This window comes from Polyodon spathula, chromosome 3, assembly GCF_017654505.1.
Source record: "Polyodon spathula isolate WHYD16114869_AA chromosome 3, ASM1765450v1, whole genome shotgun sequence".
Classification (NCBI taxonomy): domain Eukaryota; kingdom Metazoa; phylum Chordata; class Actinopteri; order Acipenseriformes; family Polyodontidae; genus Polyodon; species Polyodon spathula.
In genome coordinates, this window is record NC_054536.1 from 24,917,716 (window position 1) to 24,940,948 (window position 23,233).

Below are 23,233 nucleotides of genomic sequence, written 5' to 3' on the forward strand. Positions count from 1 at the left end.
ATATATATATATATATATATATATATATATATATATATATATATATATATATATATATATATATATATATAGGCAAGTCTAGATAAACCATAATGTATAGCTTTTCCAGACTGAGTTTGCAACAGGTGAACAAAGGTTCCTTTGTCCATACAGCAGTTAATATCTAGCAAAGGCTGGTAGGTACAACATATAATCATTTTTTAATTACTTATTTAAATAACTGGTTCTATTCTTGCTATAGTAATTATAATTGTTTTCTTAATCCGTAGCAACTATGTTCATTGCAATGATCAATAAAGCTGTTTACAGTGGAAGGCTATTTGTAGAAGATAGCAAAAAAATCACATAGGGTTTGGCTGCCTACCTATGAAAATGGTTTGAGTTTATTTTGTTTGAGGTACAAAAAAGTGCCAGTTTCTAGTTGTGATTGTTCCTTCAGTGTGTTGGTTCTCTAATCATTATAAAAGGGGAACAGTAGTATTTCTTGTTGAAGCTAACCATCGTACTGAATGGTTTTATTTCTTTTTGACATTAATTATTATTCCAATAGAGTTGTATGTTTATATTTAACATATGGCATTTAATAAAGAAGTCCCAGAGATGGATTAATCATTAGGCTGTCAGTGTAATGTAGCTGCAACCCATCTGCTTGTAACCATTTCTCTTGAGCAGTAAATTAGATTGCCACGGTTGATAGATGACCTCATCCTTCATCTACTGTAAAACCTGCATTTAATAACCACGAATCTCTCCCAGAACTTGGTATTTCATCCTTCATATGCATATTTAGCTGCTTATTAATATATATTTTAACATCTAAATGTTGTCTGTTGCTATCCAGCCCCCCATCCCACCCCTAGTAGCATTTAGTTCTCAGGGCCATCCAGTTGGCTGCATTTGTTTGTTTGTTTATTTATTTTAATGTATTTTTTGTATGTGTATTGGGTGACAGAAAATTGCATGACCTACCATTGACCTGTAAGATTGTATAGGTAGTTTAACAGATTGTGGAAATAGACAGAAACTGGTAATTGACACATTTACTGTTTCATTGGCTCCAAACACCAGGCTGTGTCTTAATGAATTGTGAGACATTTAAAGATTACAAGGCACATTTATAGTGGAAGAAGAAAAGAAAAGGCATATATTTAAACTATACCCACAATTAATTATCAGTGACTTGAGCGAGAGATTTTTACTGTGGTGTTACTACTACAAAAAAATACCACCTGGTAAGGGGTGTGTTTTTTTTTTTTTTTTTTTTTTTAGCTGAATAGTTTATTTTTAAAGGGATAACTGACAAACAGTCAATGAGGACATGGGGTGTGCTTCTCCTGACTAGTTTTCTAAACTTCAGTACTTAATAGTTTTGTCTTTTAATGAATCTCTTGTCGGTAGTGATTTTTGGAATTTAAAGTAAATGTCCATATAATAATGATAGGGAGATGTTGTGCGTCACATATTTACACTCTACTCTAAAACAAAGCTGGACAAAGGCAGGACAGACACCTTTTCGTAGTACATATTTTGTTATTTCTTACCTCGTCTGATGAACTCCGCACAGAGTGAACTGCTGGTCTTCATTTTGCTTGGGTCAGGAGAACAAACAGATCTCTAACCCAGAGATCATTTCAATATAGTTATTTTTGGTGTCATGAAAACCCCTCTAAATAAGCATTGTTTTCCAGATTTCAGTAGTCTGTGTGTGTGTGTCTGTCTATATATATAATATCAATTTTTCTTCCTTTTCGCTGGCTTTCAGCTAGTTATTTTGCTCTTTTTCGTAAACTTCTATTAGTGTGTTCAGCCCTCTGTTTTGTTCAGCCCTCTGTTTTGTTTTGTACTACAGCCATCTCTTTCACAGGTCACGATGCCTGCTATGACCAGGGATCCAGTGGATGGAGGGAATTCAAAATTCTTAAACAAGCTCAATCTCTACAGCTTGTAAACTATGCGGTGGGTTCTGGCACTCCCAATGCCGACAGATATGTACAGTCAGCATTACTCTGCAGAGGCGCCCAACCTGTGGGGGATGATGTCATCAACTCCGCCCCTGACGATGACGCGGAGGAGTATACAGAGGCTCCTGCACCGATGTATACTAATGTTGATGATGTTTTGAGAAGGCTTTTATCCTCTCTCAATATAAGTATCCGGACCAGTAAAAATGGGGATGATTTCCTGCGCATCATCAATGCAAGGTATAAAAAATGCCTTTTGAGGGGTTCCCCTTCCATGAGGCTGTCTGGAAGTCCATCGAGTCTGTATGGTAGAGATCTGCCTCGGCTACAGCATGCTTCCCAAGGGCAGATAAATTATACAGAGTGCCGACCAGCCAAAAAGAGCTAGATACCATCCTAGCTACACCAAGGGCAGCTACATCCTCCAGACCCTCCGCATTAGATCGTGCAGACAAGAAGGTGGACACCTTCCTGAAAAGGAGCTACATGGCATCAACACGTGGTATGCGCATTAGTAATTACCAGGTGTACGCTGCACATTACCAACACAAGCTTTGGGGTCTGTTGTCTGCTGCCCTACGGACACCTGCCCCAAGAATATTGAACTGGCCATGCAGATAGCAGAGGAGGGCAAGAATATATCCAAGATACAACTTAAGACTGGCTGTGATGCTATTGATACCAACACCAGGACTGTGGCAAGTGTGGTGGCTGCTTGAAGGTGTATCAAAAAGAAAACATTGGCAGAGGGCAAACAGGCTATTCGGTCCTGTTCATGAGAGAGAGGCATCTTTTTAAATCTATGGAAATCAACCAGTCCCTTATTGAATGAACCAAATAGCCTGTTTTACCTCCTTCATCTGGTACAGAGAGTCTGACTTTGGTGCCGAACAGCAAGTCACCCTGGAAGGGTAACTCCAGTATCCTGGACTGTGTATCTGGAGAGGTTAACATGTAGAAAACAAAGTACTGATTTAAAGGAGACACCTCAAAATGGAGCAAGGTAACCAGTGGAGTACCACAGGGTTCAGTATTAGGCCCTCTGCTCTTCCTAATCTACATTAATAACTTAGATTCTGGTATAGTAAGCAATCTTGTTAAATTTGCAAACACCAGCATATGCAAACACAGTTGCAGCAGCAAAGGTCATTCAAAATGATCTAGACAGCATTCGGAACTGGGCAGACACATTACAAATTACATTTAATATAGACGAGTATAAGGTACTGCACACAGGCAATAAAAATGTCCATTATAAATACCATATGGGAGATACTGAAATTGAAGAATGAATCTATAAAAAAAAGATCTAGGAGTTTATGTTGACTTAGAAATGTCTTCATCTAGACAATGTGGGGAAGCTATAAAAAGGCCTACAAAATGCTTGGATATATAGTGAAAAGTGCAACATTTAAATCAAGGGAGGTAATGTTAAAACTATCCATTACATTAGTAAGACCTCATCTAGAATATTGTGTTCAGTTCTGCTCACATCACTACAAAAAGGATATTGCTGCTCTAGAAAGAGTGTAAAAAAGAGCAACCAGAATTATCCTGGTTTGAAAAGCATGTCTCATACAGACAGGCTAAAAGAATTGAATCTATTCAGTCTTGAACAAAGACAACTACACGGCATTCCGATTCAAGCATTCAAAATTCTAAAATGTGTTGACAACGAACCTGAAAAAAGAAACAAGGACCACGGGTCACAAATGGAGATTGGATAAAGGGGCATTCGGAAAAGAAAGTAGGAGGCATTTTTTTTACAGAGAATTGTGGGAGTCTGGAACCAACTCCCCAGTAATGTTGTTGAAGATGACACCCTGGGATCCTTCAAGAAGCTGCTTGATTCTGCGATCAAGAAACTACCTAACAACCAAATGAGCAAGATGGGCCGAATGGCCTCCTCTCATTTGTAACCTTTCTTATGTTATGTTCTTAACCCTTAGCGGCCCATTTATTCAGCACCGGTTAGGCGCGTCAGGTCCGATTTATTTTCACACTTGCTGTTTATTTTACACATGCTGTTTAAAAGTTATTTTATTCCAAGTAAAATAGGTTTAAAAGGCACTGCATATCAACAGGACACTCAGTACTGCATCTCCAACCCCGCCCCACCCCTTGTTCACTGTATTTATCACATACCTCTTCATAGTCTTGCATGTTGATAAATCGTCCTCTGATCACTCATATTATCATCAAACTCCTCAATAATGCGATCCAGGTTATTATTTTATTACTATAACATCTCAAAAAGCTCTGCAAATGTCTGTGGTATTCTTTGAGCGCTGGATGCGGAAGCAGCTATTTTGTTTGTTCTTGTCAGTGTTTATGTGTATTGCTCAGATCTGCCCTTTTTTTTTTTTTTGGCTCCTATCGATCTCACCACTCTGCCATTGAAAGGTTTTCTCTGCTTTATCTGGAGAAAAAATGACTCGTGGGACTAACATTTGAACCCATGGCCGATCTGAACAAAAATTTTTTTGCATGGATTTTCACCTAAAACCTCACAAATCTATGGAAGAGGCCAGACTTCACCTGATTGATGTCCAGAGAGCTTTACATTTTTACATTCACAGGACCCATGATATCAGACCATCAGGGCAACTATTTACCTCTTTAACTCGCAAACCCATTTTTAAACAAACTATTACTGGATTACTTGCATTTTATTCTGCTACAATCTTGATAACAAATCAGCACCAGGATCTTTCAAAGCCCACTCTGTGAAGGGAGTGGCTACTACAAGGACAAAACTAAAATCTGTCCCGACTTGGGCCTCCTTCAAGACTTTTATTAAATGTTATAATTTAGCGTCTTGCTGTCAACCTACTTTTGATCACTGTGTTGTGTGGCTTCCTCTACTATTTAACCATCCTCTTGTGTGTATGCTTTGGTATAGTTGACTGTGTGTGGAGTTCTTCAGATGAGGTAAGAAGACGAAGATTACCTGTAATTGGTGTTCATCCTACAAAGAAACCATCACGCCTATATCCCACCCTCCTTTTTCCCTTGTCTTATTTTTCCAAATATGGACAACAATGCTTATTTGAAGGGGGGTTTTATGGGGCAAGGATACCTAGTTTGGCGCCAAAAAGGACTAATATTGCAGTTGTCCCTGGGATAGAGATCTGTTTGTTTTCTAGATCCAAGCAAAATGGAGACCAATTCACTCTGTGTTGAGTTCATTATCCTAGGAAGAAACCATATTATAGGTAATCTTCATTGTCTTAATAGATGGTCAAAAAATTTAGGGAAGAAAGGTCACAATCGCCCATCAGATTAATATACTTAATTTACAGAAGTAAATATGTTTTTGTCTTTTGAAGGCTAAAACCCTTGGATATTGAGTTCATGAAACGATTACATGAAAAAGTTAATATTATCCCACTCATTGCCAAAGCTGATACACTCACGCCAGAAGAGTGCCAACAGTTTAAGAAGCAGGTGAGTGTGTGGGGTGGCATACGGTAAAACAACAAATCTTCCTACCTCAGAAAAACATGAGTAACTTGAATAAACAGCTTTTTGACCATTGTCAAATTAGATAAGACTGTACTGTAAGTTGCCTGTGAACTGGCTTTGTATAGTGACCATCTAGAAATGTATATTAAGTCGGAAACTTATGAGCATGCAGGCAATAAATTCCTTCAAGCAAGTTCTAATCTGCAATGTGTAGCAGTTTGGGGGGGAAGGGTCTGAATTCCTGGCATTATCTTCAGGCTAGAAGTGGAGGAATATGTCAGGCTGAATTTATGTTTTTTTTAATTAGTTTGTATAATACTGTCAGCAACTGGCTTTGCCACAGATGGAATGTGTAGATAGCATTTTTTTTTTTTTTTGTATGTGGAGAAAATAGTTTACTACTGCATTATTGTAATTAAAGTTTTTCACAAGACATTTTATTCCCCCCCCCCCCCCCCCCCCCAAAAGATTTATAAGCAAATTATTTTATGTTTATTTTTTTCAGATAATGAAAGAGATCCAGGAAAATAAAATCAGAATATATGAGTTTCCAGAGATGGATGATGAAGAGGAAAACAAGTTAGTTAAAAAGATCACGGTACTTTTGCATGTTTTTTTTTTTTACAATAACATTCCTAATAAATAAACGGGCTGATTTTCCGAGGTTACTATGGAGAAAGGGTGCAAACCAGGGAAAGTGAAAAACACTGTCGATTTGCATTATGTAATTCACAACAGTAATAGAGTTCTATAATACATTTATTTAGCATATAATCATTACATTTATGTATACATCTATAGGCAGTGGCTCTACTGCTGTATATAAATACATAATCAGAAGGTATAATTGAGAAGTCAGCTTGAGTGGGTGGAGGTTGTCATCTACCAAATGTCAATCAAAAAGCATCCGTCAAGAAGTATATTAATAACTTAAAATGCTTGCTTTTTTTTTTTCTCTGATGTACAGAATAATGATCAATATGGGGCATACACCTTCCTGTCGCGTTTTAAAAAATAACCTCAGATTGATACATGTATTAATTAATGTGTATATTACTGGGAAATAAATATCAATTCGCTTTTCTCTGTAGGATCGTTTACCACTGGCAGTAGTGGGTAGCAATACTGTCATAGAAGTCAGTGGCAAACGAGTCAGAGGAAGGCAGTACCCCTGGGGAGTTGCAGAAGGTAACCTAATGACATTCATTTTTAAATATTGTACATTTCATGTGACATTTATTTGGGCGATTTTCTGAGTCTAAAAGGACCAATGAAATATGTGGTATATCCTTAATACTTAATCTCTATCATCCTTTTTCATATTTTCCATTTATTATTTTCTGTTGATATCATGGGACTTGCATGGTTGCATTAGTCCATAAGGCAGAGATATTTTTTCCGGATTGTAAATTATTATTAAAAAGAAGTTAGTATGAAAAGGTTAAGGAAGCAACAGAAATATATTTCTGCATTGCTGTTTTTTATGCTGTTAAGTTCAATCATATTTAGCACTATTGTAAGAGAACATGCCAGTAAAGTGGACTAAAGTAAATGCTTCAGCAATATGCCCCATTCTGTTTTTACTTCTAGAATAAAACACATTACCCTCAGAATCAGTCTTTTAACCCATATTGAACCAGGTGGCTGCCTGCCCCCACCCCATCTAATGCCATGTTTCATCAATACAGTTTCCTGTAGGGATTTTAAAGAGGAACTATTGTAGATAAACTGACATTATCATAATAGCTGTGTGCTTTGTCTCTATCAGAACATATTTTGTCCACAAAACATATGTAGATTGTAGTATGGGGACATTAGAAACTACATTTTTCAGTTCACTGCAGATGACTTGGGTTATTTATTTTTTTTTATTGACTGTATAATGCCTACATACATAAATCAGAATATGAATTCAAGCATTTTTTTGGACTGAACTGTGCTTATTAAAACAGACCAAACCTTTTTCATCTGCAGCAGTTTTCTTTTTTTTCCTAAGTAAAAAACAAAACCAAAAAACAAAAGCCACTTCACAAATTGTCGTCTCCCCCACTCCCCCAGAAGTGCTTCACAAGAAGTGTCTTTGAAGTTATATCTGACAGGAAGCCAGGCTTGGCATGGATATAAAACCAGATGCACTGAAAGAAATTAGTTATGAAAAGAAAAAAAGCCTTCAATTCAACACACTGAGTTGCACAAATATGGTGAAAGACTTTTGTGAAGTATGCAGTACAGTTTAATTGGCTTGTATTCTAATGGGATTGCATGGTTTGAGGGAGCACTCTGATTGGCTAGCGACATTCTAGAAGTGGATCTATTTGTGTGATGAGGTGGCCCAGCTGCCACCTAATCACACAAACAGAACAACATATCACTCCGTACTAACATTATAAGAACTTTTTTTAAATAATAATAAATGTAATCAATTTAAAACTATGCTTTCACCTTGCCTCTATTGCTGTCCAATGTAGTTGTAAGTTTAACATTTTGCTGATGCATACCATTGTTTCCTGGTTTTTCAAAAATGTTTTATTTATAAACATTTAAATTGTATGCCACACCCACAGAGTAACAGAATTCATAATACAAACTGTTTGATAGCAAGTGGCTATAAAAGTTAATATCACATAATGTATATTTTTTTACAGAAGTGTTTTTACTAGTACAAATGCAAAATGTTATTTGTGTGACTGTTGTTAAACAAATGCAAAATTGCTGCCAAGAACAGTGCGTTGTTCTTTGTATTCATTTTTTGAAGTAAACGATATCTGTTCATTTTTTAACATGTATAATTATAAAACAGTTTAAATGTAGGCCATTGTCTTGTTCTAGTACTTTACTTTACAATAGCTTGCCTGCACTGTCTATTATTATCTGTATCGGCCGATATGGGTAGATAACCAACTGAAACTTGGCAGTCTGAGGCGGGTGTTGTTTGGATCCAGCTGATGATTATTTTGTTTATGCATTTCAGTTTGATCACAGGTGGCTATTTTATTAGTTATCCCTTCCATCCAAAATATCTGGTGGGCTAGAACTCACTGTTTTTCATGTCAGAGGTTCCCCAAGCCTCAGTTTCTTGTACATAATCAGTGAGGAACCCCATGAGAAATTAAGTTAAGTTGTCAAAGGACAAGGGCTGTAATAAAGGGTACATTTTGACCTTCATAGATTCGGAACACGTTACCAGAGGAAGGTTTGAACCTTTGATAGTACTAATTTGCATAACGTACTGGTGATGTCACCATAGCTACTAGTTTTTTTATTTGATCCTATTATACAGGTAATCCATATAAATCGAATAAAACATTAACATGTAGTTTAAATATGTTCTATAGAACAGTAATCATGTTTTTATCTTTTAAATAAAAATACACATTATGTAATCGATGCTGCTTGTGATACTCGTACATATACAGTAGTGTTGGACAATAATGCAATTTTCTGTTATCGATTTATCGGCTGTAAGTTGTCACAATCATGATTCTCAGCTGAATAAATAAAGTATATAACATTTCTTATAATGTGTCTTGTTTTTGCTAACTTGTGTACAAAAGTTTAAAAAAAAAAAAAAAAAAAAAAAAAAAAAAAAAGCTACCCAGTTCTCAGCTGTTGAGCAGTTTCACATTCCAAACACAGATCGTGTGTTGCTGTCACCCCTGGTTGTAATCTTCATATACTGCTCTTGCGAATTTATTTTTGAACCCAATAAAGTAGGGTTGCAACCTTGTATAAAATAATGATTAATACTTACACTTTATTACTTGCAACTTTTTTTGCACAATGCAGTATTCCCCTGGTCCCACCTTGAAAATAAATGCAAATTTTCTCCAAAACGTAACATAATTTCAGACTTGGCGAACATCTTTTTGCAAACTGTAGATAAACAAGAGGTTTATCTGTCTTATCTTTCTGAAGCCTGTTTCTTGGACACTGTCTGTCTCTGTGCTGTGACCTTTCAACTGTAGCTGTTTATTTAAATTTTTTTGAAGGGGCGGTGCTTTAGCCAATCGGTGCTCAGTTTTCGAAATAAAAATGATTAGTGTTAGCGTATATTTTTTGTTTCATACTTTATTCTACCAGAACACTCCTTGTATTTCTTGTACATTAGGTATTCAGTGCGTATATTATTGCAGCAATACTGCCGCTATAGGCACTCACCAGTGCTGTATTATACCTTGCTCCAATGAACGACGGCTATGGGTTGTAGTGCAACAGGAAAGCGTAATCAGTCAGACTGCGGAGTCTGTATCATCTGATACAGAACCACCGAGCTCCACGTCTTAGTAATCTGAACCTTCGTCATTGATGATGCAAGCAGTTCTCTGAATTATTAATGCACAGAGCAACTACTTATAGGCATTTTTTTTTTAAACTGGTCATTCACTCTGCAGAATCCAGTATATTAATAAACCTACTTTTAGTGCATTTTGATCTTCTTTGTCACAGCTTAACCAATAGTGTTTTGATACTGAATGATGTTGAACACATTGGAGTAAATGACAGTCTTGCAACAGAGGATAGCATGTTCCTTACTTTATGGAAGGTTATGTGAATCACATTCAGGACATTGACTAAGTGTCTGCTGTTCATAATCTTGCTGCTCCCTCTTGTGTTTAACTGCTGTAATTGTTTAGGTTTTTTGTGGCAAGGTAATGATGTTTTTTTGCATAGGTTTATTCTTTTCTCTAGAGATGCATGTAAAAATTTTGCTTTTGTGGGAAACCATATTGTAATTTGGATTGAGGCCAGACACCATCGGTCACATACTTTTATATTGTCTTGTAGTCATTAAGAAATGTTCCTGCTGCCAAGTAAAGTAAGGGTTGCTCGTTTTTGTTGCTCAAAAATACTACCTAAAAAGCTTTGCTGATTTGTAGACTGCATTTTTCCAATTGAGTGGAAATGGTCTTAACAGATTTTTCCATGGATTAAAAAAAAAGTCACCATGGAATCAACTTATCCAGACAATATCTGTCTATGAACCTTCTATGGAGCAACAACTTTGGAAAGATCTTGTATTGCCGTGCCTCATTGCCTTTATGGTTACTACATAGTGGTCTTCTGACAGCAACATGGATAATGTATATTTAGTAAACTGAAACATTGGCATTTCCTTTTTAATGCAGTTCTTCAAATGATGTGGTACAGCATGCATAACATGGTTCCTAGTAATATTACATCAGGTTGTCTAAGTTGTATAGAAAGAATGACTTTGCCTTCAACCACTGGATTCTCAAATCAATCACCCTTAATAAAAGTCTGTGTATTAGAAATGTTCTAATCTCAAGTTGTGCTCATTCTTTGAGTCTGAATTCAGTTCATGTTTTAGTTGAGTAATTTTAGCATGCTCAAGACACAAGCATTAGGGCTCAGAACAAAAAAAAAAAAAAAACTGTCTGACCTGGCATTTGAATAGCATTATGTGCCAGCCCCAGTTATACAAATATACATGGATTCTGACCGAAATTTAGATGAAGCTGGTTAAACTCAGGTAGTCTAGTTAGAGTAAAATTAATTTAAATGAGACCTAAGTAGATTCCAGCTGATTTTCGCCATGCAGAAGTTCAAGGAGATCGAAAAACACCTCATAAAAAAGCAATGCAATTCAGATATAAAAAAAAATACAAATATGTATTTCTGCAATAAATGCATTGTAGAGCGCACATAGGAAAAGTTAAGTACAAATGTTTAACTGTGCAAAAATAGCTACTGTAGCTTTTTATTGTTGATAGACCTATTGGCCTTGTTTTAGAATAAAATTAGACCCCTTGAGTGTAAACACTATTGTCACAACTATTTTTAGATGTATCTTGAGAAAAGCTGATCTGTTTGTGATGAAATTTGGTATGGACAGGAATAGAGTTGGGTTGAGGTCAGGCATCTGATTATGGACTTGTGTGTATTTTGTGTGTTTTATTTGAATTATTTCCAGGTAACTAAGACATCATAAAATAAATGATGCTCACCCCAGTGCAAGGATTGAAAAATGTTTATTTATTTTTTAATTTGCAGTTGAAAACAGTGAGCACTGTGACTTCACAATTCTACGAAACATGCTGATCAGGTAAGAATTTTTTTTACAGTGACTCTGCAAATGCACTGTAATACAGTTCAGCAGATAATGTAATTGTAAAAGTCTGCTTCGGCTGAGGTGCTGAGCTAACTCTATTTCTAGAGAACCCAATTAAACTAATGATGATTTTGATGGTTCTTGATGATATTAAAAACTTTGTATATATTACTGCAGCCTATCCTTATGAATGTCACACTTATGTTTTTAGCAATATTTGTGAAACTACTTACCAGATTTCAGGGAAGAAACTTGGGGTGGACATTTAGCAAGTTGTAATGGGTAGCGTAATCGAGTTAATGAGTTTTGGCCTCATTGCAAGAATCTATTCCACATTCTGTAAATATGTCCGCGACCTACTTTTTCATAGTACTGACATTGTCCCCCCTATTCAAGGCTATAAACGCTTGTCTGGTTTTCATAAAAACTATGCACATCCATATCTTAAAATGGAATGTGCATACTGTGTAGGACATGATGGTCTTTTGTTCACAAACTTATGACTCCAATTTTGTGTTTACAGTTCTGGTAGAATAGATGTTTGTTACTGACATGATTGTTTGCACTGCCATAGGCCAAGTACAAATGTGTAGGATGAAGTCATAGAGCCTACATTACTGGGTTGCTCATTGTGGTTTGGCAAAGAAATAGTTGGCATAGCATAGTCTATGTTCCTTAATTTAACCATATTAAAGTATGTCTAATGTGGTGATCACTTGATCATTGCAAAATGCTGTGTTTGTCCCACAGAACCCACATGCAGGATCTGAAAGATGTTACCAACAACGTTCACTATGAGAACTACAGGAGCAGAAAGCTGGCAGCTGTGACATACAATGGTGTGGATAACAACAGAAACAAAGGACAGCTCACCAAGTAAGTTTGTGTGTTGCACAGGTTTTCTTTTAATTGGTTTAAGAGAAAACTGAACTGTGCTGTGTTTTGTTTTTCTTTTAATAGGTTAGTAAAGTTGCAGGTGATTTTTTTTTTTAATGCCAATATTGCCTCTTTTTAATACATACCTGTGTTAATTGTGTTGCAGTACATATATTACGAATGCTGATCCTAATACAGCTAATTTTTTAGGATTGAAAAATTCTGCTTGTGAATTTCACACATTTACAGGAACAACATTTACACCAGACTTAATTAAATACAATAGTTTTCATAACTTTTGGACACATAGGGCAATTTAATTAAAAAAAAAAAAAATGTTGGCTATATTTAGATTTTCAGTATTAAGAATATTGCATGTGTGGACTCAAGCTTTTTGCCACTGGTTACATCAACTGGCATCAGTAAATCCGTTTTTGAAAACTACGTTGCCGACAAGATAATGTATTTCAATAACTCCTTGTGTGTTCAGACTTTGAACTGTTGAAGTCGGTAAAATACAGGTATGTCAGATCAGTACTGGAGTGATAGGGGCCTGCTACTGAATAGGGTTAGCAGTCATGTTCCTAAACGTGAAAGCTTTAACACCGTCACTGCTCTGCAAATCACTAAACTAATTGAAATAAGCTAACCCTCCACAGTGGAGCGCGGAGTCACTGCTAATCTGCTGTGTGCTCACACAAAGTGGATTTTAATTCCATTAATAAGCTTTTAGAAGCCCTTTTTTTGTAATGTATGTAGAACTGAATTTAATGCAAGTCATTTATTTATCACAATCTTTGGTTTTGTTTTTGTTTTTTTGCTTGTTGGTGCATGGTTTGTTTTCAGCATGCTAAGTTTGTGTGTTTTTTGTTTTTTAGATATGACACAGTTGAAGGCATGTAAGTGGTCATTTTTAAGATTTTTTTTCCAAAATTTGAGATGATTTTATCCTTCAGGTTTACGCATCAAGTATACATGCAGGTGGCGTCCTTGTTTTTCCCTATGCTCTTTGGAACTTTATCCTTTTGCTGTCCTCTTCATGTTTTTTTTTTCCTTCTGAAATATCAGCATTTAAAAGTAAGCAATACTGTTCAGATACACACAAGACAATGCATCCAGCAACATTGTAGTGCTGTGACAAAAATAATGTTTTCACAATCTGGTATTAATGTTTGATTATTTAAAAATTATGGAAATAATTGGTACAGTAAAATGTACTGTATTTATTGCAGATGTTGCTGGTTGAGTGCAAGAATATAACTACAAAACAGAAAGAACCATTGGATGGTTGATTTCATATTTTGATATTAAAACTGTAAATGCTCAAAACCTATTTTTGTTAGTCTTTAGATGTTCTTGCCCTCTGCCAGTGATGTCCATTCATATATTTAAATGTAACTGGTGGCAGGCAGGCTTTCACTGTTTTTATAATGCTTGTGGTGAACAGAGTTTCCTTGTTACTACCTCACTATAAAGTATTATAATGCCATGCCATATTAAAATGAGGAATCAACAAACAGAGGTAACATTTATTATATCAAACTGCGGCACTACAAGCACAAAACCTGAGCAGAAACAAACACATCAGTATGTGGTACCTTGGCCTTTTGCATCTTGCAGGGACTGAACCCTGTATTACACTCCGATCCAGAGTTTGCGATTAGTTAAATTGAGTTTTGACTTCAGTTAGCAGCCAAGTTTTCCGCAATTCTATTGAAGTGTTCCCAGACATGTTCAACAGGGTTCATATCTCTGCCAATCTGCCTTTCACTTTGCCCACAGTCATAATGCCCAGTTACGCAACATCATGTAAAAGATGAAATATCACGCACACCTACTTTCTGAGGCATAATGTATACTCCTTCAGAGCGCCACAGTGCAGACGGCTGATAGTTATACCACGGGTGGGGAGGTGGTGTGGGTGTTTTCGGATGATACCTCTTTTTTTGGAAAGTAGTGAATTAGTATTTGTACAGTACATTTACACTCTATAAAAGTGTGTTGGTCATGTACATCTAAAGGAAATTAATTATAAAATACATTGGAAATATATGGATTTCATTTTAGTATCTTGGCCAACTAATACAAATCTTAATTTTTTTTATAAACACGTTAATTATTCAACACAAAAAAAAAAAAAAAAAAGATCCCTCGGGTGCCCTTGTTTACACAATTAGTAAATACATTCTGACAGTGTTTTTTTTTGTTTTTTTTTTTTTTAATATCAGCGGACAAATATTTCTTCAAGGTAATTACTTAGAAAAATACAAGTATCAGCACAACCCTAATATTAACGAGTGCTTATAACAATGTTAACATTTTACCAATGCTGTCCCCTAGACACCATTGTGAGTTGTAAAACCCTGTGGGTTTTTCTTCCTGGAAAATAAGAAAAAACTAAAATAAAACCCTCTTGAGATATGACCTTAACACTAGGTACACTATACTGGGATGTACAGTACTTGAAACACGTCACATACCTAAGATCTCTGTCTATCCAAAAACATTAAAGGGTGTTTTTTTTGTTTTGTTGTTGTTGTTTTCTTAAGTGTTTTTTCTCCATATACTCATTTTAAAATTATTCTTTTAACTCTTTGATCAAACTCTACCAGCTACTACAAAAATGCTAATAGTTTAGGCCACGTTACACAATACTGTAATTGCTCTTTCATTACAATTTGGCGTATAGTATTCAAATGTCTAATTTTGTAACTAACCAAACTCGTGTGGTTTACATTTCATTTTGCTTGTCACATTCTGCTTTATAAATATATAGGGCCAAAAATAAAACAAATTGGTTTCCAGATCCATTGGGGGGGAAACAAATTGGGTATAACCATTCCGTATATTATATATATATATATCTATATATCTATAGCATATATATATATATATATATATATATATAGATATAGATATAGATATATATATATATATATATATATATAAAAAATATATTTTTGCAAGTGCTATAAGGAGAAATGTAATGTACACTTATTACAGTTTTGGCGTAATGGACACCTGTATGTCTGACCACGTACAGTCAGTATAATAATATTAAAGGTGCTTTCTCAACCCAATCTGCACAGTGCCGTCGTAGGGCTGAAGTTTGGAAGCAGAGGCATAGGCAATTTTTTTTTTTTTATGAGGGTCACATGGGTTTGCTTAGGTAGGGTTGGGGTACTGGAAACCAAATACATTTTATCTTTAAACCATTGACTTGTGCCTGCAAAGTAGCTTAGACTATTTGGTAGGACAGGTGCTGAATACTTAAATAAAGCAAGGCTTTGTGTACAGTAAAGATCCAATATAATGTGAAGTGCAACTCTTTGGATAGTTGGGACGTCCATGACAAGAGTTATAACTTAGCCACTGAACAATATTTGTTCCCTTCTTTCCCTTCTTCAAGCTTACTTAAAAGCTGTGGTATGATATTTTGTCTCTCAAATATCTAACTTGGAATGATCTCCTGCCCAGGAGACCTGGGTATTGGTATTGCTACAATGCTTGTGTGTTTATTTGACATGGTACAGTATATGTCATTTTATGATCCACCTACTTAAAAAGGTTAATACATTGAGAATTGGGCATCTTACAAAAAACATTCCCAAAGAAAGAGATTTTCTGAACGTCATCATTTAAGTGGGCATCCTGTTAAATAGACTTTCTTCGGTTGCCTATTTTTAAAGATTAAAATCACATCATTGCCCATCTTATTTTCCATCAGGGTAGTGCAAATATACACACTCAGAGTTTAGCAAGGCCTGTGTCTGGCACTGTGGCTCTTTCTTATTTGTATTTTGTTATTGGATATCTGCAGAAGCCCTCTTGCCCAGATGGAGGAGGAGAGGAGAGAACATGTGACTAAGATGAAAAAGATGGAGATGGAAATGGAGCAGGTCTTTGATATGAAAGTCAAGGAGAAGATTCAGAAACTGAAAGACTCTGAGGCAGAGGTACAGACTTACAAAAAGAACATTGTTAGTAACATCTGGCTGTTAGATGACTTCTAATACTTATACAAGCAACTCATTGTGTGTCCACCCACCCCTCCTTCCCCAGCTTCAGCGACGCAATGAGCAGATGAAGAAAAACTTGGAAGCCCAGCACAAGGAATTGGAGGAGAAGCGCCGCCAGTACGAGGACGAGAAAATGAACTGGGAGGCACAACAGCGCATATTGGAGCAGCAGAAGCTAGATGTTTCCAGGTAAACACTATTACCGTTGTCACACACAATGTCCTTTTACTAATAAAGCTGTAATTCAATATTCATGTTACTATAAATAGACATAGATATATATCTATATTAAAACTGGGTGTATGTAACAGGTTTACCTTAATACAAGTAGCAGAAAAGCTCCTGCAGACAGATGTAAACACAGGTAGTTACAATTAAGCCTATTGTACAATCCAAATTGCAATGTTAGTGGTGGCCCTGGCCTGTAATGGGGGTGTGGGGTTGAGCAGGATCAACCACATGACTGTACCCCTAATGCTACAACACACTAAATAACTACAAAAAGACAAAACTTAACACAGTGGGGGAATAAGCAGCTATGAAAATAGTTTGCCACAATAAGCAGCTCAGTGCTGCTCCCACTAAAAAGGATGTTCCACTGCAGGAAACTTCTTGATATACCCTTGATAAACCAATTCTGTACAAAAATTGTGACGCCGGTATACACAGGGGGGCTACATCTTTTCATAGTACTCACACTAACATCTTCGGATAATGTAAGTACTCACAATGCCATCTTAGTCGCAAGACTCCCATGCTTGAGATGTGTCAGTGTCTTCCACTGAGACATGCCTACCAGCTCATCAGAAATTCACAACAGACCAGTCCTGACTGCCATTCCCTGTAATCAAACACAGCAGGCAGCATGTTTCAGGCAGAGCATCTGGCTCTGTTTTTCTATAATAAACTACAAAAAAGTGAAAGAAAAACCCTAAATAAAATACATAAATGCACATATTCCCATGTGTAAGGTCTCAACCCTGCAGCAGGGCTGTATTTTGACATTTGTATCGTAACCTATGGTAAATCAAATGTAGTTTTGTGTCTCACTTAAATTCCAGGAGATTTCAGTGGTGGGATTCACCAAAATACTAAAGTACTGTGTGCTTTTTTTAAATGATTCAGTCTTGTGTGGCATAGTTTACCAGCACATTCAAGTATACACTATGAACACAACCATAAACACCAGAGGAAGAAGTGTTTTGAAGTAAAAAAAAAAAAAAAAAAAAAAGTGTGTGCAGTGCAGATAGTACGTCACAGTACTTTCGTTGCACTGTACTGCAAACTACTTTGGGATTTATTATTTTATTATTTTCATTTTTTTACTCCCAAACTAATTCATTCAGTATCGAAACTACCTCTGAAGCTAGAATTGGTTAATTCGGGAGAGAAGTGAACTCACTGCCCAAGTTCCCGTTTTTCTTTTCTATTTTATGTAGATCATAATTTCTGGCCTTGTATTTTGCAGAAGCTTAGCCAACCACCAGTGTGCTTCACATGCAGAGCAAACATGCTTTATTTTATTTGTTTTCTTTACTTTTAATGTAGGACCTTGGAAAAGAACAAAAAGAAGGGGAAGATCTTTTAAAGCATTTAAGGACCACCGATCTATGATGTACTAGTTGTCAATTTGCCAGCCTGGACAGCCAGTGTTTATTTTGGTTTCTTCAGCCAACCAATGCATTCTTTATATCCAGAATGTTGGATGCATCAGCATGCCAAACAGCCAGTCCAATACTGTCTAATATGAACTGTATTTTATTTTGGTAGTATATTGATAATGTATCATTTTATGATGAAATGCTGAATTCTGAGTTTTTTCTTCTTTTTTTTTTTATGCAGATGAGATGTTTTAATATTGTACAATCTTGTTCTGGTGGTTGATTGTTTACAGAAAAAAAATACTTGTTCTTCCATTATGTCAAAAACTTCAGAAGGTCTTTTTGAAGAAGTGCCATAATGTTTTCTTTTGTCTATGCTTTAAATGTAACCCATAAACCTATATAACACAAAATTCATATAACACAAAATAGCCTAATCTAACAAGACCTATGAAGATGATGTATCTTTTTACTTTTAAACCTTGAAGATAAATGTGCATAAGTTAAAGCCCAAGAAGAATCTTTGACTTTGTTTGTTTGTTTGTTTGTATAACATTTCTGGGGGGGCATGGTCCATAAATGTATGCATTTCCCATCTCGTAAATAAAATAATCTAGACAAGATACAATGTATTATTTTTACTTCATTTCACTTCACAACATTTACAATTGCCCTCCATATATTGGCCCTGCAAAATATTGTTTTGTATGTTAAAAAATTATGGGAATTATACTTATTTACTTTTTACCTGTAAAAATCACTGCTTTAGGTAGCAATAAGGTTAATAATTAACATCTGTACATTTGTCTGCATCTCATTACATGCATTGGGTACCCTGGCTTCTAAAAGTATGACATTTCAAATTTAACTATATTCCTGTCCTGCTTCTCTGTATTTTGTTTTTGTTTGTATTGTACAAAGTCACATAATAAACAAAGTTGTGATGATGTAAATTGATTGCATCTTTGTAAAATGAAACCTTATTTTAACTTAAGAAAAATAAAAGCTTCATTCATGAAGCTATAGTGTGTGGACATTTATAAAAAGTGACTACAGTACTGAAATGCAGAGTGTTGTGTCCGTCCCCTGTCCCCCATCCCCTTCCCACCCCAGTGAAGGCATCACATTTTAATCAAATATGCTGCTAGTAGGAGAAAGTGTATAATTCTGTAGTTGTGTTCACTAGTATTGCTAGCTAACGCAGTTGTTGTGTTCATGAGTAATTTTAGTCTACTACACCTCGTATACAGTATTTAGGAAGCAGAGCTCTGCAAATACTTCCAGTGCACTTACATTCCACATTTGCGTGAAATCTGCATTCAGATTTATGTTGAGAAGGTATCCCACTTTATATATTGTAGAGCAAAATCTAATGATCTCTCTGGCCTGTGATCTTAAAATGTCTTCCAGATTGCAGTCATGTGACCTAATGGTTTCAAGAAGATGAAGAACCATACTTTGGGGATTTATGTAAATAATTTTACAGAGCTGCATTTTTTGAGGTTATGAAGTTCCTTAGTCTTAGATATGGTAGAAAACTGTTAACCTGACTGTCCAATGCAGACTGCAAGTGTTAATTCTGCACCTAGTGGCAACGGTATTCACAATTATTACATGTTAACCAAAAAAAAAAAAAAGCAACATCTAAACCCCCACCCCTCCAAAAAATATTTAAATACTGACTTTTTAAATTGATCCACTTCACTCCAAGAATATAGTCCTGAGAGCTAAACCATCATGCAGCCAGAGCCAATCCTCTACTTCTACATAAAGATTTTTATTCTTATTATTTTGGTTTATCCTGGCAGATCGTTTTGAAAACATGTAGAATATGATTGAATATAAATTAGATGGTAGCCACTAAGCAAAGATAACATGGCAAGGAGATTGAAGATTAAAACAAAATGTAGGTACCTGTACAGCTGAAATATTTCTTAAGAGCTACGCTGGGAATAGGGGAGCAGAGTTGCTTTTGTATGCTCCGTCCCTTTAATACTGCAGCCAGCATGATCGTCGTTTTGGATAGAATGCACTATGCTATATTAAATGTAAAACTTTAAATTCCATTTCTAGGTAGTTGGGTGACATCATGTTGATATCTAGTTGGTTCCAAAAGCTTTTAATTCTTGTGTACATTATAATGTGCACTGGTCTCCATTGATTAATACTGTTTAGTAAAATTTAAGAGTTGATATCTTTGAGTCTCAGTTAGTGAAAAGTCAATGAACATAAATCTTTCAGGTTGCAGGAGGGTATTGCTCTACTAAGGAGACAGTTTGAATTGAACCTTGTATAGCTACAAAATATAATTGATGCAGTTGGCCAGCAGACAGTGCTATATTTTAAGTTTTGAAATTCATTTCTTGATATACCTGTAAATCATTTGTTTTTATAAAGCTTTTTTGAAAACTGTAGAACATCAAAGGGTTGGCATTTTAATATAAAATTTTAGTAATTGTATGCTTTCATTACTTATAAGTATTACTTTAGTTGTATTGTAACTTGTGCTGTCTGTTTTCACAGCCTTGTTTGACTGAGAGGGATGTTGCTATTGTAAGAAATAAATGGCATCACACATCTTTAACACAAATAGGGTTATTTTATACAAGGCAATTTCCATTTGTTGTGTTCTTGAATAAATCCAGTTCCATGTAATGGTATAATTCTGTAACTTTTAAGTTTTTTTTTTTATTTTTATGTTTTATCATATTTATAAACAATGTTAAAGATAATGTATAGCCTAATTTTGAAACTAAGCTATAATGCCTACACACAATATATTGAAAAAAACACCATGTGTGTTTTTTTTTTTTTTTTGTTGTGTGTTTTTTTTTGTTTTTTTTGTTTGTTTTTTTGTGGTTTGTTTAGTTTTTTATTTTAAGAGAACAGTGTAACATTCTGTATCCGTGAGGAAGTCAATTGTTAATTTTGGTATAGGTTTGACCCTTGTAGGGATCCATACATTTCATACCCATGTTGCTTACAAATTTCTTTAAAATTAAAATCTCTCAATGTTTTTTTTTTTTTTTTTTTTTTTCATTTGCTCATGCTTTTGGGTGAATAGTGCTTTAAACAGCGTATTCATTGACAAAGTTCTCGTTTGTCAGTTCCCATGAAAAACTTCTTCAATGACATTATACTCTATATGAATAAGTAGTGCAAACTAGATGGAATATAGCAATGACAGAAGACAGTTATATCTAATTAAACATTAGTAAGTGGTACTATTTATAGATGTGTAATACTGAGATCACCCAGTTGCATATCTATATTTAGAGTTTCTATTCCCTATCTTTTTTTAAACCCTTTATATAAAGTTGATTGTGTATGTAAGTGTGGGAGGCATGGAGTCCATCTATAGGTCACGTGAATCTAAAACAAATATTTATAATTGAAGTCTAATGTATGAAAACACACTGAAAATATCTATCCAAATTATTTTGGTTTCTAAAAAAGAAAAAAAAGTATAATATGCAGCTGGATGTAGCAGATTTAAATAAACCATTTCTTTGTTATCATAAGATTTATAAACACCATAAAACATGAACGTTAAATCAAAACCTTGTAATGGGGGGGGGGGGGCAAAGTTTAAAGCATGGTTTGTTTTGATGTGTTTTCTTTTTTCTTTCCCTTACCGTTTTACCGTATGTTTGATGTCTAGTTCTGCTTTTCAGTATTGGTGTTAAGTATTTATTTTAGTTATACATTAAAAATGTTTAACCTTGAAAAAACCCATTGAGATGAATCTTGTTTATAAGGGTGACAATGCATGAATATGGACAGCAGGTGGGGTGTACAGTTGAACTGTATGGGTTTTATTTTCTGTCTCGCCCCATGCCAAGGTATGTCATTAATCCTTTGTCAACAGCAAGGTGTGCAAACCCAGCTAGTTTTAAAATGAATATATCTCATGACTCTTTGAAGATCGTATGTAATTACACTTTAATCGCATACCTTTCATTTTGATACCAAGAACTTTATGGGGTGCGTTTCTGAGAAGGGGATATGAAAATACCCACACAAGCTTGTGCTGGCAGATTTTACTTGTCTCTAGACCAGCGTCAGAAAGTATGTTTAAATAGCTTTTTATGTTATCAGATTAGTTGTAGATTAGAATGTTAAGGAAAAAGCAGATATGTATGCGCAGATTGATTTAAAATTTAATTCACAGTTAAGCACTTCAACGTTCCAGCGGGCATCTATGCAAAATATAAGCCCGCTAGATCTGGAAGCTGATTGGTTGTTCGCTCTCAATCGTTTATATATATATATATAAATAATAATTGCATTCTAATTTCAGTGTTTGATCCGCTTTTATTGTGCCTGGAAAACACAAGCCAAGTTAGTAGAAACAATTGTGGCAACCTTGACCCCCACCACTTTGCAAGTTGTGCCGAGTTGCTTCGTGCTGGGCAAGGTTGTCCCAATGGTTTCTTGAAGCATGGTTTGTGTTTTTGATATCTCCACTTTAAATGGCTGGGCACTTTTGATAACAGTGATTTTTTCACATTTCCAATGTGTTTTTGTTTCAGTTATCACGGCTTTTCCCCCACTTTATAACACACACACACACACACATATACACACCTATACATTACGGGAATAGCAAATTGTTCAACCGATATTGAGGCAATGTATTGCCGTTTGGATAGGGTAAATGTAAACGATAGCCTAGTCTGTTGAAAGGGTTGAGATGTGAATCTGTGTAGCATAGCAGTTATGTAGTTGGAGTGAAAGTATGACAAGTTAAGGTTCAAATCCTGCTCGCTCTCGCGCTCTCTCTCTCTCTCTCTCTCTATATATATAGAGAGAGAGAAGGATTATTATATATATATATATTTTTTTTATATCTCATTTTGTAAGATAACAGGGAGAGGGTAAGATTCTTCCTTGCTAAAAACATGTGCAAATGCACGTTTTGTTTAATTATTTAATTTATTGTTTAAGTATCGCCCGTACCAGGGAATTATTGGGAATTAAGGTGTGTGCCCTGCTGCCCAGCAGTCACAAGAGGTACTGTGTGTACTTGCGTGTCTGTGGTTGTGGACGGGGAAACAGCTTAGCTGGTCCTGTGTTAGTCGTGGAACATCCTGTGTTTAGTTAGTGCTCCGAATGGGAGCTAGGTGTGTGTTTTGCTTTGTTTGTTTTTTGTGTAAATATTAAAAATAGCATGTCAGCGCTTATAAAATTCAATTTCTGTGTCGTGGGTCTTGCATATTGGGCGCAAACGAACGACCGTGA

At 35.6% G+C, this 23,233-nt stretch overlaps 1 protein-coding gene across 5 annotated transcripts in view; it reads left to right on the forward strand.

Annotated features, from left to right (window-relative positions):
• Nucleotides 1-18,945, forward strand: part of LOC121312890 (septin-7-like) — a 43,143-nt gene extending 24,198 nt beyond the window's left edge. For 4 of the 5 annotated variants that reach the window (XM_041244777.1, XM_041244779.1, XM_041244776.1 and 1 more), the window contains exons 7-15: nt 5,291-5,408; nt 5,932-6,024; nt 6,518-6,614; nt 11,439-11,490; nt 12,247-12,372; nt 13,251-13,271; nt 16,193-16,328; nt 16,435-16,580; nt 17,940-18,945. In XM_041244777.1, the coding sequence (XP_041100711.1) occupies nt 5,291-5,408; nt 5,932-6,024; nt 6,518-6,614; nt 11,439-11,490; nt 12,247-12,372; nt 13,251-13,271; nt 16,193-16,328; nt 16,435-16,580; nt 17,940-17,979 (829 nt within the window). In that variant the 3' untranslated portion in view covers nt 17,980-18,945. The remainder of the gene's footprint in view (nt 1-5,290; nt 5,409-5,931; nt 6,025-6,517; nt 6,615-11,438; nt 11,491-12,246; nt 12,373-13,250; nt 13,272-16,192; nt 16,329-16,434; nt 16,581-17,939) is intronic. The other variant, XM_041244780.1, reaches the window with a different exon arrangement.
• Nucleotides 18,946-23,233: the final 4,288 nt, after the last annotated feature.